The 16,335-nt window shown below is 37.6% G+C and overlaps 1 protein-coding gene across 1 annotated transcript in view; it reads right to left on the bottom strand.

The window, feature by feature from the left end:
• The window catches only part of TACR3 (tachykinin receptor 3), a gene marked incomplete at both ends in the record, with an annotated part of 108,490 nt that overhangs the window by 70,036 nt on the left and 22,119 nt on the right, over positions 1-16,335 (bottom strand). The window contains one exon of the mRNA XM_080916531.1: positions 1,521-1,709. Within this exon, the coding sequence (XP_080772657.1) occupies positions 1,521-1,709 (189 nt within the window). The remainder of the gene's footprint in view (positions 1-1,520; positions 1,710-16,335) is intronic.

The raw sequence follows: 16,335 nt of genomic DNA, 5'->3' as shown, positions 1-16,335 counted from the left end.
ATTGCTATGTTTGGCCTCATATTAACTTTAGCAATCTGTTCTAATCTCCTGGCTCCTTCTCATTCTTCGTTTGTTTTGTTTTCACTTGCATCTAGATTATACTTGAACTGCAATCTCTCAATAACTGTTACAGTAAAAGTGCTTCCTCAATCACCACTCCCCCCACCTTGTCTAGTAGCTTCTTTTTGTCTTTCTGCTCTTATGAGAGTTGGACATATCCTATTAGTCAAATCTTCCTCTGATTCGACACTTGGTCTGCCTCCCAATTAGACATCACTTTCAAACATGGCTGGTTGCTTCTACAAATTAACCTTACCTTCATTGTTTGGAATTAAACATGTGCTCCAAGGGTGTGTCTATATTTCAGCCAGATGGATTAAAGGTATGTGCTAAGTGTAAGGCACACCACAGCTAGAAACAGGCTTTTACAGCGAACAACACAATCTCAGGGGTCACAGTGTGATCAAATATTCTGCAACATGAGCCTATAGAAAGATTTCCTCTGTTCCTGCCTCTATGGTATACCCACCAATGTATTTTAAATTTGCCTTGGTTTATAACTTTCTTTGCTCTGAAATACCATAAAACTTCATGAAACTGCTTTCACATTGGAACATGGAATTCAGACTAACCTAAATCTGTGTTCATGTGTTAAGGCCACTCAAAAATGGCTCCAGAATAAAGTATCTTTTATTCTCTTAAAAAAATTCTGGGCACTGGGGGAGCAGAGTTAGATAAAATAACTGATTAAAATGAGATTGCAGACCAGGCATGGTTGCACAAACCTTTGACCCCAGCCTCTGGGAGGCAGAGACACGAATACCTCTTGAAGTTAAAAGTCAGCTAGTGCTGCATAAAGAGACCCCATTTCAAAAAATGTGTAGTTATTGGCAACATTTGCTATTTTTAAATGTCATCAAAAATAGGAAAAGAAACAATTTTATAGAAATGTTCGGAAAAGAAGAAAATCAATTAAACAATTACATTGGCTTTCTCTTTTACTTTTTTTAGATCTAAAATACAAAATTTCATTTTTTTTTCAAATGGCATACCTAGTTCTATTTTAATTTACTGCCCAGGTTTCTTCATTGCTGAAATGAGCAAATTCGAACAAATGAAAGCAAAACAAAATTAAAACACCTGCCAGGACCTCCTTCCACTCCTGCCAAGCTTCCTAAAAGAGCAATCAACACACTGGGCTTCAGTTCTCACTTCTCTGCCAATAGCACCCTGCTGGCCTTGGCACAGGCCTCCAGCTTTGTCACTCCTGTTAGGAAATGCAGGCTCTTCTCTAACAGAAGTCATCACATCTCCAATTAGAAACCTTTGTAGCTTTACAGACCAACACATCATATGGAAGCATACTTTACATTTCTTTCCCCGAGAAATATATGGTCATACTTTCCCCAGCCCCACCAGGGGAATGGCTTTATCTTACATGCATAATTTTTCTCCCCATCTTTATTTCCCCCAAGAGTGTGATAGATCAGGCTAAACATCGTCAAAGAGAATTTACTTACGTGAAATGTTGCTTGGGACCTTCTGGCCACTGCACATAGCAAAGAGTACGGCCCGGCATGACTTTTATTTTGGAATAAAGACATTGAGGGAAGGCAAGTAGAAATGCCAAAATCCAAATACTTCCAATGACAATCTTAGTGGCTGTGGCAGATAGTCTGGGTTTCAAGGGATCAATGATGGCCATATACCTATGTGGAATAAGAGAGAGCTTTTGTCATTTCCTTCATTATTGGACTTTAAAACAGAGCCTCAAAGTGCTTTAATAGACACTTCTCACTGCTTAAGTTGATAAGGATTTTGCATCTAGAAGTAACAAGACAGATCATGATGTCACTGCCCCAGGAATAGGCAGATTTGGGGTCAAGTCTTATTCGGAGACCTGCTTAACTATTTGAAACTCAGCTTCATTATCTCTAAAATAGAAATAAGAACATCCATGCCTTAGGGGGTACAGTGAGGATCAATGGAAACAATATAAGTGGGAGTATTGATTACTTGGTGCTGTGCCTAGTGCAGTACCTGAATTCATGAATGTCTGCGGGATGGAACTGAGAACGTATCTACTGAATGCTGGAAAGTACAGACTGGATAGCTCAACAGCTGCTGTCCCTCCCTCCCTCCCTCCCTCCCTCCCTCCCTCCCTCCCTCCCTCTCTCTTTCTCTCTCTCTCTCTCTCTCCCTCCATCCCTCTCTCTTTCCCCTCTCCCTCTCCCCCTCCCCGCCTGTCTTCTCTGTCTTGTTTGTTTGTTTGGCAGTGCAGAGAATCAAGCTCTGACCGTGTCATATTAGCCATCAAAGTGTTTTGCCACTGAGCTAGATTCCCAGCCACCAATTGTTATTTCTTTTCTGTCTCTGCTGGATTAACTTTTGAATAGAAAATTAATGAAGTAAGAAAACATGGACATATATAGATTATTGAGAAGGATAGAGAACCTCATGTGAAGGCTGTGGCCACGCCTTCATTTAAACTTGCAAAAAATATTATTTCTCATTGAGTTTGGACTAAAACATCAAGCTGGATGGAGGTGTGGCATTCATGCTGTCCAACAAGCATCGTTTCACTTGCAGCATGAGGAATTAAAGGTGTTTATCACAGTCCCATAGTTTAGGAATGCTTACTTGCAGCCCAAAAGGCACACTTACACAGGGCTACTGCAGCCAACTCTGAATTTTTCAAAAGTCACTTTATTTCTACAGCCCATATAGTAAATATGTATCTCAGAAAAATGATTTCAACTTTGAATTGGATATAATATGGCTAACAGGCAAATTTTAACTGGTAATTGGAAAACATATTGTTTATAAAATCAATTTAATTAATGTTTCTATTGATAAAAAGGCATATTGCTTCATTTTTACTGTGGTCCATTTTTTTAATTAAACAATTTTATTTTTAAAAACAAAAATAAAAGTACAGATTTTAAAAGCATTTTTACATAAAAGTATATGAATACATTTTTGTCAGTACTTGATTTTTTTAAGGATTTGATAGTATGCATTAAAATCTTAGTAGTTACAATGAGCATAAAGTACATGTAAAACAAGATGTAACTTGAAAATAGTCAAAGTACTCTTGGTGTGTAAAAATTAAAAACAATGATTTTTCATTTTTTTGGCCTTTGTTTTTCTTGAATTTCATATAGTCTGTGAGTTGTTTCTGGGGTGTTCAGAGCTTTCTGGGGTTAGTATCCAATTATCAGTGACTGCGTATTATGTCTGTTCTTTTGTGACTGGGTTATCTCACTCAGGATGATATTCTCTAGATGCATCCATTTTCTTAAGAATTTCATAAAGTCATTGTTTCTGATAGCTGAGTAGTACTCCATTGTGTAAATGTGCCACAATTTTTGTATCCATTCATCTACTGAAGGACATCTGGGTTCTTTCCAGCTTCTGGCTATTATAAATAGGGCTGCTATGAAGATTGTGGTGCATGTGTCTTTGTGATATGCTGGAGTTTCTCTGGGGTATATACCCAGAAGTGGAACAACTGGGTCTTCAGGTAGTACTATGTCCAATTTTCTGAGGAATTGCTAGACTGATTTCCAGAGTGGTTGTACCAGTTTACAACCCCACCAAGAGTGGTGGAGTGTTTCTCTTTCTCCACATCCTCACCAGCATCTGCTGTCATCTGAATTTTTGATCTCAGTGATTCTGACTGGTATGAGGTGAAATCTCAGGGTTGTTTTGATTTGCATTTTACTGATGATTAAGGATATCGAGCACTTCCTTAGATGCTTTGGAGGTAGAATTGTGCCTGTTTGTCTTTCTTCTTCTGGTTTTCTCGCTTAGATATTTTCTTGTTTTTACTAGGTTGTAGTTTCCCTCTTTGTATTGGGTTTTCCACCTACAATTCATTGTAGTGCTAGGTTTGTCGTCAGTTATTTTGTAAATTTAGTTTGTCCTGGAACATCTTGGTCTCTCCATCTACCATGACTGAGAGTTTTGCTGGATATAGCAGCTTGGGCTGACACTTGTGTTCTCTTATCTGCATGGTGTCTGTCCAGGATCTTCTGGATTTCACAGTCTCTTTTGAGAAGTCTAATGTGATTCTGTTTGGTCTGCCTTCATATGTTACATGACCTTTTCCCCTTACTGCTTTTAGTATTCTTTCTTTGCTTTGGACACTTGACATTTTAACTATTATGTGTCAGGAGGAATTTCTTTTCTGGTCCACTCTATTTGGAATTCTATAGGCTTGTTTTATGCTCATGGTCATCTCATTCTTAAGGGTAGGGGAGTTTTCATCTACGATTTTGTTGAAGATATTTACTGTGCCTCTTAGTTCATATTTTTTGCCCTTCTCTATTCCTATTATCCTTAGGTTTGGTCTTCTCATTGTGTCCTGGATCTCCTGGACATTTTGGGTTAGGATATTTTTGGCTTTTGCATCTTCGCTGACTGTTTTGTCTATTTTTTCAATGTTGTCGTCGGCCCCCAAGATTCTCTCTTCCATCTCTTGTAGTCTGTTGGAGATGCTTGCATCTGTGACTCCTGATTTTTTTTTAAGGTTTTCTACCTCCAGGGTTGTCTCTTTTAGTGCTTTATTTATAGTTTCCATTTCCATTTTAAATTCCTTCTTAAATTCCTTTATCTCTTTGGTTCTGTTTTTTTCTAGTTCTTTGATTTCTTTGAGTGTTTTTTGTGTTTCCTCTTTAAAAGCTTCTATTTCTTTATGCTTTTTCTCCTGTTCTTGTTTAAGTGAGTCATCATCTTGAGGTATGATCTCTTCTTTTTCTGGTGTGTTTGGCACTCTGCTGCTTGCTGTGATGGGAGAGCTGGGTTCTGATGTTGCCAGGTTGTCTTGGTTTCCATTGCGTAAGTTCTTTTGCTTTCCTCTTGCCATCCTGTTGTCTGTGATTATACGTGGTCTTGTTGTCAGTGATTGGCTCCCATCTCTCCTGTGTACCTGGCCTGCATCCCTGGATCTCTGCTGTTCCTGCTGGTAAATGGTCTGAACATTTGGTCCACAAGTAAGGGTCTTCCAGGTGGAAACCGAGTCCCTCTGGCAGAGTCCTGCTCCCCTGAACCAATCTGGGGGCCGTGCTTTCCGAGTGCCAGGCCTAGCCCTCTCTGTGCCCTGGCTACTTGCAGAGAAGTCTCACCAGGCCTGAGTCCCTGGATCTCCGAAGTTCCTGGTGGCAAATCTACTGTGGTCCATTTTGTGCTTTGCAAATATGTTTTTTATTTATTTGTGTTCTTCAGAGATTATACTTCAGATTTAGAAAGAATGTTGCTAATATTTCAGAAAATATTACAATATTGGCTTATGCATGTGTACAGCTCTCAACACACACTGAGATGCCCTTGCAAACATATACTAACCATTGCAATACTAAAAGTAAGGAGCTTAACATTAGTCATAATTTACCTAAAGGACAATTATTAATTCACTCTATGTAGTAGAAAATAAATTTATTTCTTAGATACAAACATTCTATTTACCTGTGTTTGTTATAATTTGCTGCAAGATTAAATGGAAAAGACACATCTAAAATAGTTAAATTCATAGAAGCAAGCATAGAATAGTGGAAGATGAAGAAAATTAGTAATTAATGCTTACTGGGCATGACGTTTCATTTATGTAAGAAATAATCCCTTAAAGATTTGTTGTAAGAAGTTAGACTCCAGAGAATCAAGTAATTCTATTAAAAATGGGGGACAGACCTAAACACAGAATTCTCAACTAAGGAGTACCAAATGGCCGAGAAGCACATAAAGAAATGTTTAACATTCTTAGTTATCAGAGAAATGCAAATCAAAACAACCCTGAGATTCCACCTCACACCAGTCAGAATGGCTAAGAATAAAAACTCAGGTGACCGCAGATGCTGGTGAGGATGCGGATAAAGAGGAACACTCCTCCACTGCTGGCATGATTGCAAGCTGGTACAACTACTCTGGAAAGTAGTCTGGTGGTTCCTCAGAAAATTGTACATAGTACTACCTGAAGACTCAGCTATACCACTCCTGGGCAAATACCCAAAAAGATACTCCAACATATAACAAGGAAATATGCTCAACTATGTTCATAGCAGCCTTATTTATAATAGCCAGAAGCAGGAAAAAAACCCCATTTGCCCTTCAATGGAGGAATGGATACAGACTATGTGGTACATTTACACTATGGAATACTACTCAGCTATTCAAATCAATGAGTTTATGAAATACCTAGGCAAATGGATGGAACAAATAGAATCTATAGTACCAAGAGACATTAGAAACTTCTCATGTTATGTGTTTTGTGAAAATAAAACACCTCCCTCTATACACATAAAATGCACAAGGAATTTTTGGAGGTTTTGGATATAATTAGTAACTTGATTATATGAACTGTCATGGTTAAATATATTTTCTCAAACTCTCTCTCTCTCTCTCTCTCTCTCTCTCTCTATCTCTATCTCTATCTCTATCTATATAAATTATACATGATTGCAGATTTCAAGTAGAAAAAGGCACGACTATAAAAAAATGATACAGTAGGCTAAGAAAACAAAGTGGACACTGCCATTAGGACTCACAACCTGCCCACAGGGAACTGAGTACCCAGGTGAGAGGCAGGAGAGCTCTCCCCACTGAGCCCAAGGTTGAGCCCAAGCTCTCTCTCCACTGATTGTCTGGGCAGGACCTTCTGGAACTCCCGGTGTGCTGCGATCTCTGTGCAGTCTCGGATTGGACTGGCACAGCCTCCATCTCAGCCCAGACCCACAGGCAGATCAGGCACACTGACATCAGTACTGCCATGTAGCCTGCCCACAGAGAACTGAGCACCCAGAAGAGAAGCAGGAGGAGTGATCTCCCTACTGAGCCCACTGGTGAGCCCACACTCTCTTTCCACTGATTGTCTAAAGAGAGCCCTCTGGGAACTCTCAGGGTGCAGATATCAAGCTAATTCTTGGATCTGTGCCCTTCACGTCTCTATCTGTTCCCAGAGCTAGAGACTACTTATTGACATCGGAACTCACAGCCTGCCCATAAAGAGCTTAACACCCAGAACCAATTTTCCTCTGGAGCCAATGGCCCACAGCCCAGAGGCACAGGAAAGTCAAGCTCCATTCAGAGACAACAAGATCAATTAACATTGAAGAAAAGAAGATGGCAAGAGGCAATCATAAAAATCTAAGCAACAGAAACCAAGACAACCTCTCCCACCAGAGCAAACAATGTATATCCCAACACACCATAAAAACAAGATATGGATTTAAAATTGTGCCTCATGTTGATAATGTAGGGCCTCAAGAAGCGCATAAATAACTCCTTTAAATACAGGAGAACGCAGAAAAACAAGTACAAACCATTAGAGAAACACAGGAAAACACATGCAAACAGATGAAGGAATTGAACAAAGCTATCCAGTATCTAAAAAAGGAAATGGAAATAATAATAAAAAAAAAAAAACACACAGAGAGACAACTCTGAAGATAAAAAAACCTAAGAAAGAGGTCAGGAGTCATAGATGCAAGCATCAGCAGAAGAATACAAGTAATGGAAGAGAGAAGCTCGGGGGCAGAAGATAACATAGAAAGCATTGATACAACAGTCAGAGAAAATGTAAAAATTAAAAATCTAACCCCAAACATCCAGGAAAGCAAGGGCACAATGAGAAGACCAAACTTAAGGCTAGTAGGGGTAGAAGAGAGGGGCAGTAAATATCTTCAACAAAATTATAGAAGAAAACTTCCCTAACCTAAAGATAAAGATAACCATGAAGATACAAGAAGCCTATAAAACTCCAAATAGATTGGACCAGAAAGGAAAAATTTCCAGACACATAATAGTCAAAACACCAAATGTTCAAAACAACAAAAAATATATGCTAAAAGCATATAGGGAGAAAGGACAAGTAACATATAGAGGCAGACTGATCAGAATCACACCAGACTACTCAACAGAAACTATGAAAGCTAGAAGATCCTGGACAGGCATAATATAGACCCTAAGAGAACACAAATGCCAGTCCAGGTTACTATATCCAGCAAAACCTTTAGTAACTATAGATGGAGAAACCAAGATATTCCATGACAGAACCAAATTTAAATATCTGTCCACAATACCAGCTCTACAAAGGATAATAGATGGAAAACTCCCAGACTAGGTAAACTACACCCTAGAAAAATAAAGAAAATAAACCTCTTGCAAGGAAACCAAAAGAAGAAAGACACACAAACATAATTTTATCTCTAACAACAAAAAAATAACAGGAAATAACAATCATTATTCATTAATAACTCTCAACATTAATGGACTCAATTCTACAATGAAAAGACAGATTATCAGACTGGACACATAAACAGGACGTAGCATTTGTCCCAAGAATCAAAACAAGCTGGAGTAGCCATCCTAATACCGAATAAAATCAATTTTCAACCAAAAGTCATCAAAACATATAAGAAAGGACACTTCTTACTCATCGAAGGTAAAATCTATCAAGATGAACTCTCAATCCTGAATATATATGCTCTAAGTACAAGGGTACCCACATTCATAAAAAAAACCTACATAAGCTTAAAGCATATGTTAAGCCACACATAATAGTAGTGGGAAACTTCAACACCTCACTCTCATCAATGGACAGACCATGGAAGCAGAAACTGAACAGAGACACAGTGAAAGTAACAGAAGTTATAAAAGAAATGGAATTAACAGATATCTATAGAATATTTCATCTCAAAACAAAAGTATATACCTTCTTCTCAGCACCTCATGGCACCTTTTCCAAAACTGACCATATAGTCAGTCACAAAACAGGCCTCAATAGATACAAGAACATCTACATAATCCCATGTATCCTATAAGATCCCCATGGACTAAGGCTGGTCTTCAATATCAACAACAACAAAAAGCGCACATACACATGGAAGCTGAACATTGCTCTACTCAATAATAGCTCAGGCAAGGGAGAAATAAAATACTTTTCAGAATTTAATAAAAAATGAAGGCACAGCATGCCCAAACTCATGGGACACATGAACCCATGAAGAGGAAAACTCATAGTGCTGAGAAACTCAAAAAAAAAAAAAAAAAAAAAAAAAAAAAAAAAAAAACTGGAGAGAGCACACACTAATAGCTTGACAGCACACCTGAAAGTTCTAGAACAATAAGCAGATATACCCAAGAGAAGTGAACAGCAGGAAATAATCACACTCAGAGGGGTGAAAACAACAAAACTGAAATAAAAAGAACTTTACAAAGAATCAACAAAACTAGGAGCTGGTTCTTTGATAAAATCAACAAGATTGATAAACTGTTAGCCAGACTGAGGAGAGGATGCAGAGAGAATCCAAATTAACAAATTCAGAAATGAAAGGGGAGAAAATAACAGAAACTGAAGAAATTCAAGAAGTCCTCAGATCCTACTACAAAAACCTATACTCAACAAAACTAGAAAATCTAGAAGAAATGGACAAATTTGTAGACAGATATCAGGTACCAAAGTTAAATCAGGATTAGATAAATCATTTAAACAGCCCCATAACCCTTAAAGAAATAGAAGCGAAGCAGTCATCAAAAGCCTCCCAACCAAAAAACAAACAAACAAACAAACAACAAACAGATGGCTTTAATGCTGAATTCTGTCAGACCTTCAAAGAAGACTTAATATCAATATTCTCCAAAATGTTCCATAAAATTGAAACAAAGAGACTACTACCCAACTGATTCTTCAAAGCCACAGTTACACTCATTCTTAAACTACACAAAAACCCTACAAAAAAAGACAACTTGAGAGAAATTTTCCTTATGAACATTAATGCAAAAATACTCAATAAAATTCTTTCAAAGTGAATCCAAGAACACATCAAAACAATCATTTACCATTATCAAGTAGGCTTCATTCCAGGGATGCAGGAATTGTTAAATATACAGAAATCTATCAACATAATCCCCTATATAAACAAATTCAAAGATAAAAACCACATGATCGTCTCACTAGATGCTGAGAAAGCATTTGACAAAATTCAACACCCGTTCATGTTAAAAGTCTTAGAAAGATAGCAATCCAAGGGCTACACCTAAACATAGTAAAAGCAATATACAGCAAACCAGTAGCCAACATCAAACTAAATGGTGAGAAACTTGAAACAATCCTACTAAAATCACAGACTAGACAAGGTTGCCCACTCTCTTCTTACCTATTCAATATATTCTGGAAATACTAGCCAGATCAATCAGACAGCAAAAACAGATCAAAGAAATATAAATTGCAAAGGAAGGAGTCAAAATATCACTATTTGCAGATGTCAAGATTGTATACTTAAGTGATCCCAAATATTTAACCAGAGAAAGACTACAGCTAATATATAACTTCAGCAAAATGACTGGATATAAAATTAACTCAAACAAATCAGTAGCCTTCCCCCACTAGCAGGTTGATAAAAAATTAGAGAATCTACACCCTTCACAATAGTCACAAAGAATATAACTACCTTGGTGTGACCCTAACCAAACAAGTGAAGGCTCTGTATGACAAGAACTTCAAATCTCTGAAGAAGAAAATTGAAGAGGACCCTAGAAGGTGGAAATATCTCCCATGCTCATGGATTGGAAGGATCAACATAGTAAAACTGGCCACCCTGCTTAAACAATGTGCAAGTTCAATGCAATCCATATCAAAATTCCAACTCAATTCTTTATAGAGTTAGAAAGAGCAATTTGCAAATTCATTTGGAATAGTATAAAACCCAGGATATCAAAAAGTATTCTCAACAATAAAAAAAACTTTTGGGGGAATAACCATTCCTTACCTCAAGCTGTATTACAGATCAATTGTGATAAAAACTGCATGGTACTTGTACAGAGACAGGCAGGTAGATCAATGGAATAGAATTGAAGACCCAGAAATGAACCCACACACCTATGGTCACTTGTCCTTTGACAAAGAAGCTAAAAACATTCAATGGAAAAAGGACAGCCTCTTCAACAAGTGGTGCTGGTTCAACTGGCAGTCAGCATGAAGAAGAATGCAAATTGATACTTTCTTATCTCATTGCACAAAGCTCAAGTCAAAGTGGATCAAAGACCTGCACACAAAACCAGGTACATTAAAACAAATAGAACAGAAACTGGGGAAGAGCTTACAACACATAGACACAGAGGAAAATCTCCAGAAGAGAACACCAATGGTTATGCTATAGATCAAGAACTGACAAATGGGACCTTAGGAAATTGCAAAACTTCTGTAAGGCAAAGGACCTATCAAAGGACAAAATGCCAACTAACAGACTGGGAAAAGATCTTTACCAATCCTACTTCTGATAGATGGCTGGTATCCAACATATACAAAGAACTCAAGATGTTAGACTCTAGAAAATCAAATAATCTGTTAAAAATAGGGCACAGAGCTAAACAAAGAACTCTCAGCTGAGGAATATCGAATGGCTGAGAAGCACTTAGAGAAAGGCTCAACATCTCTAGTAATCAGGTAAATGAAAACCAAAACAACCCTGAGAATCCACCTCACACCAGTCAGAATGTCTAAGATTAAAAACTCAGGGAACAGCAGATGCCTGTGAGGATGTTGAGAAAGAGGTACATTCCTCCACTGTTGATGTTGTAAGTAGGTACAACCACTCTGGAAATCATCTGGTGGTTCCTCAGAAAACTGGACATAGTTCTTCCTGAGGATCCAGCTATACCACTTCGGGGCATATACACAAAAGAAGCTCCAACATCTAATAAGGACACATGTTCTATCATGTTCATAACAGCCTTATTTATAATAGCCAGAAGCTGGAAAGAACCTAAATTCCTTTTGCAGAGAAATGGATACAGAAAATGTGGTACATCTACACAATGGAGCACTACTCATCCATTAAAAACAATGACTTCATGAAATTCCTAGGCAAAGGGATGGAACTTGAAGCTATTATCCTGAATGAGGTAACCCAGTCACAAAAAAAAAAAAAAAAAAAAAAAAAAAAAAAAAAAATACAACTCCTGGTATATACTCACTGATAAGTGGATACTAGCCCCCCAAAAGCCTGGAATACTCAAGAAACAATTCACAGAACCATGAAGCTCAAAGAGAAGGAAGGCCAGAATGTGGGTGCCTAAGTTCTTTTTAGAAGGGAGAACAAAACACTCATAGGAGGAAATGATGGGACAAATCGAGAAGCAGGTATTGGATAAAAGATCACCCAGAGACTGCCTCACCTGGGGATCCATCCCATCTACAGCCACTAAACCCATTCTCTGTTGCTGATGCCAAGTAGTGCTTACTGGCAGGAACCTATGGATGCCTCCTCAGAGGTTCTTCCAGAGCCATACTGATAGAGGAGGATGCTCGTAGATAACCATTGGACTGATCAAGGGGACTCCAGTGAAAGAGTTAGAGAAAGGACTGCAGGAGCTGAAAGGGTTTGCAACCCCATGGGAAGAACATAATTTTCAACTAACCAAACCTACGACAGCTCTCAGGGATTAAAACACCAACCGAATGAGTTTGAATGGAGAGACCATCGTTACAGGTGCATATTCAGCAGAGGATAACATTCTCAGGCATCAATGAAAAGAGAGGACTTTGGTCCAACAAAGGTTTATTTTTCCAATTTAGGGGAATTCCAAGTCACTGGTGTCTTAGAGGGTGTTTGGGAGAGGAATAACCTTCATGGAGCCAATGGGTAGGGTAAGGGAGGTTGGGATTGGTGGAAAGGGGATAACACCTAAATTGTAAATATAGAGAATATCCAATAAAAATAAATATAATAAAAGAAAACAAAGTGACCCACACAAGATAATGTAATGCATCATTGGAATGGAAAGCCACTTAAAATTCATCCCTCATGTTCTTGGTGATGAAGATAACACAACAATCACTGATTAATAACTACAGCCAGGCACTTCACTGTGTGTATATTTAATACCTAAAATAGCCTCATCAATAGACATTACCATAAGGTATATTTATGAAAAAGAAAAAGGATGTTTAAATAGATTGAAAAAATACTCATTGTGCACAAAATGGAAAATATTTGTCAATTTTCTATAGGGGCAACAGAAAGAAGTAAAATTCTTTTGTTGAGATATTCTTGTGCTTGTCAAAGTCCAAATAGAAAAAAATTATGGCTTTAATATTCTTTTCAATACTGTAGAAAAGTAGGTAAGTGGACATAAGCTGGAACTTTATAGAGCATCAAAAGTAGTAATTTTTACCCCCTAAATCCAAAAGCACTCATCTATAATGTTAAACACTGAAGACTGGCTATCACAGGAACTGTAGGCAAGCATGCTTCTGTTCTCACTGCTTCAACATTTCAAAGTATCTCAACAGGTTTAGTTATGGCTGTGCAGATGTTTCCAGAACCATGCTCACCTATCCATAAAGTTTGCTGGACTCTTGAACTGGGTATTACTCAATTATGTCACAATCTGGCTTCTTTGGTGCTTCTGAAAGTTCATAAATGCCACTTGAATATTCATACAACTCCTTTTATATAATTAGAGTAATTTATAGGTCCTATGACACAGATGGGTCAAAACAAAATCCAAATTTTGTGCCCACTCTTTTGTATAGTTATCCCAGCTTTAGATACACCATTTCTTGATAGGTAGACTATTATTTCAGTTGAATTATGTGGAATCAATTTAAATTTTCACAAAATAGCATGGAATCTTGAAACTTTAAAGGCTTTTAAAAAGTTTTATTATTTATTATTATTTTTATTGTGTGAGCAAAGTGTCTATGTCAGAAGATAGTTCTGTGGAGTTTGTTTCTCTTTCTTTCTGCATTAGTGTGTGTTCTGGGGGACTAAATTCAATTGTATTTGGTGATCCATCATGCCAAATCTTGAAAATTAAAAAAAGTATTTTTGCCTTTTCTTGTCTATTAATAAGTAGCCAAGTTATTCATTGGAACATCAAATTAAAGCATATTGTGGTGTTCAAAATAAAGCACTAATATAGCCATGAACACACACGCCATTTCAATTATTTGCAGTCTGTGAAACAGCTACTAAATTAACTGCTTCAAATAATAACCCAATAGGGTATTTTATAAGGAAGAAAGCTCATAGTGTTGGAGCTCAAAGACATAGTCTTGGTAGCAGCTAGTGAGAGCCCAATAGGGCGCCAGAGAGTTAGGAAGCAGCGATCACAGGGCTCCATGGGGGCATTTCTGTCTCATTATTCTCTCTCAGACTTGACCTAATCGCATCTCACTATGCTCACATGGAAAGTCTCTACTACCCATTGATACCCAAGTATTGGGATTCCAAGACATCAGTCTCTAGGCAACAAACAGTATGTAAACCACAGCAGAAGCTAATCAGATGATCTCACTAGATATCAATTACAGATGTGACAGATGCTGCCAAGACAAGGTCAAAAAACCTGTTGGCTGGTTAAGTTATGGATTCTGTGTATCCCTAAGGAACTCATTTCAGGTTAGAGCTTTGGTGGATGAGCGGACAGGCTGGGTCCCAGTTAGATATAGTTGATGCCGTAAAAGCAGGGAAATAGAGAGCTGAAGCAACATGGGGAAATGGAAAGAAAAACATCTAGGTTTATGCTGGTGAGACAGTAAGTTATGTGGAAATTTTGTTCTGCTTCAAGAACAGGGTCTAGCTTGATCAAGTAACAAAATGGCAGAATACAGAGGGAGACCCAGCAAAATGAGGAACAGTAACATTTTCTCACTGATGATCAATTTGAAGTTGATTCTGTCCTGTATCTTGTCCCACTGTTAGTAACCTGCTTACCAATAGGATTGGAGCAAATACATTCTCAGGCTTATTTGAACAAAACTCCTCTGGACCTTAACAAACAAAAGGATCAAATTGAAAAATATATTACCCTAACAATTGTCACCAATATAGTCCTTTAAAGAAACTCGAAGAACATACATGGTATGCACATGGTTGTGTTTTTGTGGGATTTTGGGGTAGAGAAGTTTGACAGGACAGAGGCAGAAAATAGGTGGTGGAAAACCTCCAGGGAAGGGAGTTGCACAGACAAAGTTAAGCGGTGGGGGTGGCTCAGACTGGTAATGGAGGTGCGTGTGGCTCCGTACTAAAATCGGGCCTGAAGAGTGAGACCTCGGGGCCAATAAAGAGATAAACCATTTTATTTTTTAATATTTACTACAAGTCTTTTGCATTTACTCTGATGTGTTTTTTGAAAAATCAAATATCCTGATGAAACTTGTTTATTTACTCTGCATGAGTCAGCCTATTAAGTTTTGTAAGTATTACAGATATTTAGTTACAATCCATTATTTTGCTAGTTTTTTTAATAAGCAATTTTTTGACCTTTATGTGTTTTTTACACATTGGAGGTTTGGCAATGAAGAACACAACCTTCTGGTGCTTGCTTGGTTATGCAAATCCTGTAAGGAAAAGGTAGTTGAAACAATACAGATTGTTCTCAGCTACTCTCATCTATTCTGTTTGCAGCTGGCCACAGTAAATGCTCTAGATTATAAATCCCAATGTAACATGTACCCTGGATTCCTAAATATAGCTGCTTGTGATGTACAGTGACTCAAAATTTCAACTTCTCATGTCTGAGTGATAGGGTTAGTTTCTGCTGTGACAAATCACTTAAGAGATAAGACACTTTTGCTGAAGTTGCACTTCCTAGGTCAGCTTTATTTTTTTAATTGCCACAATATTTTCAAAGATTTAAGAATGAAGTAATAAAGTAATTATATATCTTATCATAATAAATTTTATTCATTCATTCATTACTCTATCCTTTATTTGCTTGCTATTATTTGCCTGTGTGTGTGCATGTGTATGTGCATATATATGTGTGCATGTTTGTGTGTGTACATGTGTGTATGTGTGTGTGAGTATATGTGTGTGTATGTGATCATAGTGTGTGTGTGTGTGTGTGTGTGTGTGTGTGTGTGTATACAGGCATGTGTGTAGAAGATAGAAAGTAAGAGTGGAAAGTGAGTTCAGCGGGATTCAAGGATAGAACTCAGGTCACTGAGCTTTGTTCCATGTGTTGCTATCTGCTGAGCCACTTGTCAGCCTTGTTGTGATAGATTTTAAAGTCAATATACAGTGGGGGAGAGGCAGAGATACCTATGACCATTAATAAGAAGTTAAAAATATTATCTAGGAACAAATGGATCAGTTATTTACTTATATGATTCTTAGATTATATTGAATAAAATATTATCTTAAGAATTAGATGACATAACTGTAGTAAACAAAGTATTCTAAGCAACAGTAAACATGGTGCACTTAATATCTGGGAATAGAAGGGCTATGGATGTAAACTTGAATGAAAACTCAGTGTAACTTGTTTAAAATGAATCTTTGGCACCATGATTATCATGGAAGGAAAAATGTATTTGTAACTATGTTGCAGTAA

The sequence above is a fragment of the Micromys minutus genome (assembly GCF_963924665.1).
Source record: "Micromys minutus genome assembly, chromosome: 4".
Taxonomy (NCBI): domain Eukaryota; kingdom Metazoa; phylum Chordata; class Mammalia; order Rodentia; family Muridae; genus Micromys; species Micromys minutus.
This window is presented reverse-complemented; position numbering and strand designations above follow the sequence as displayed.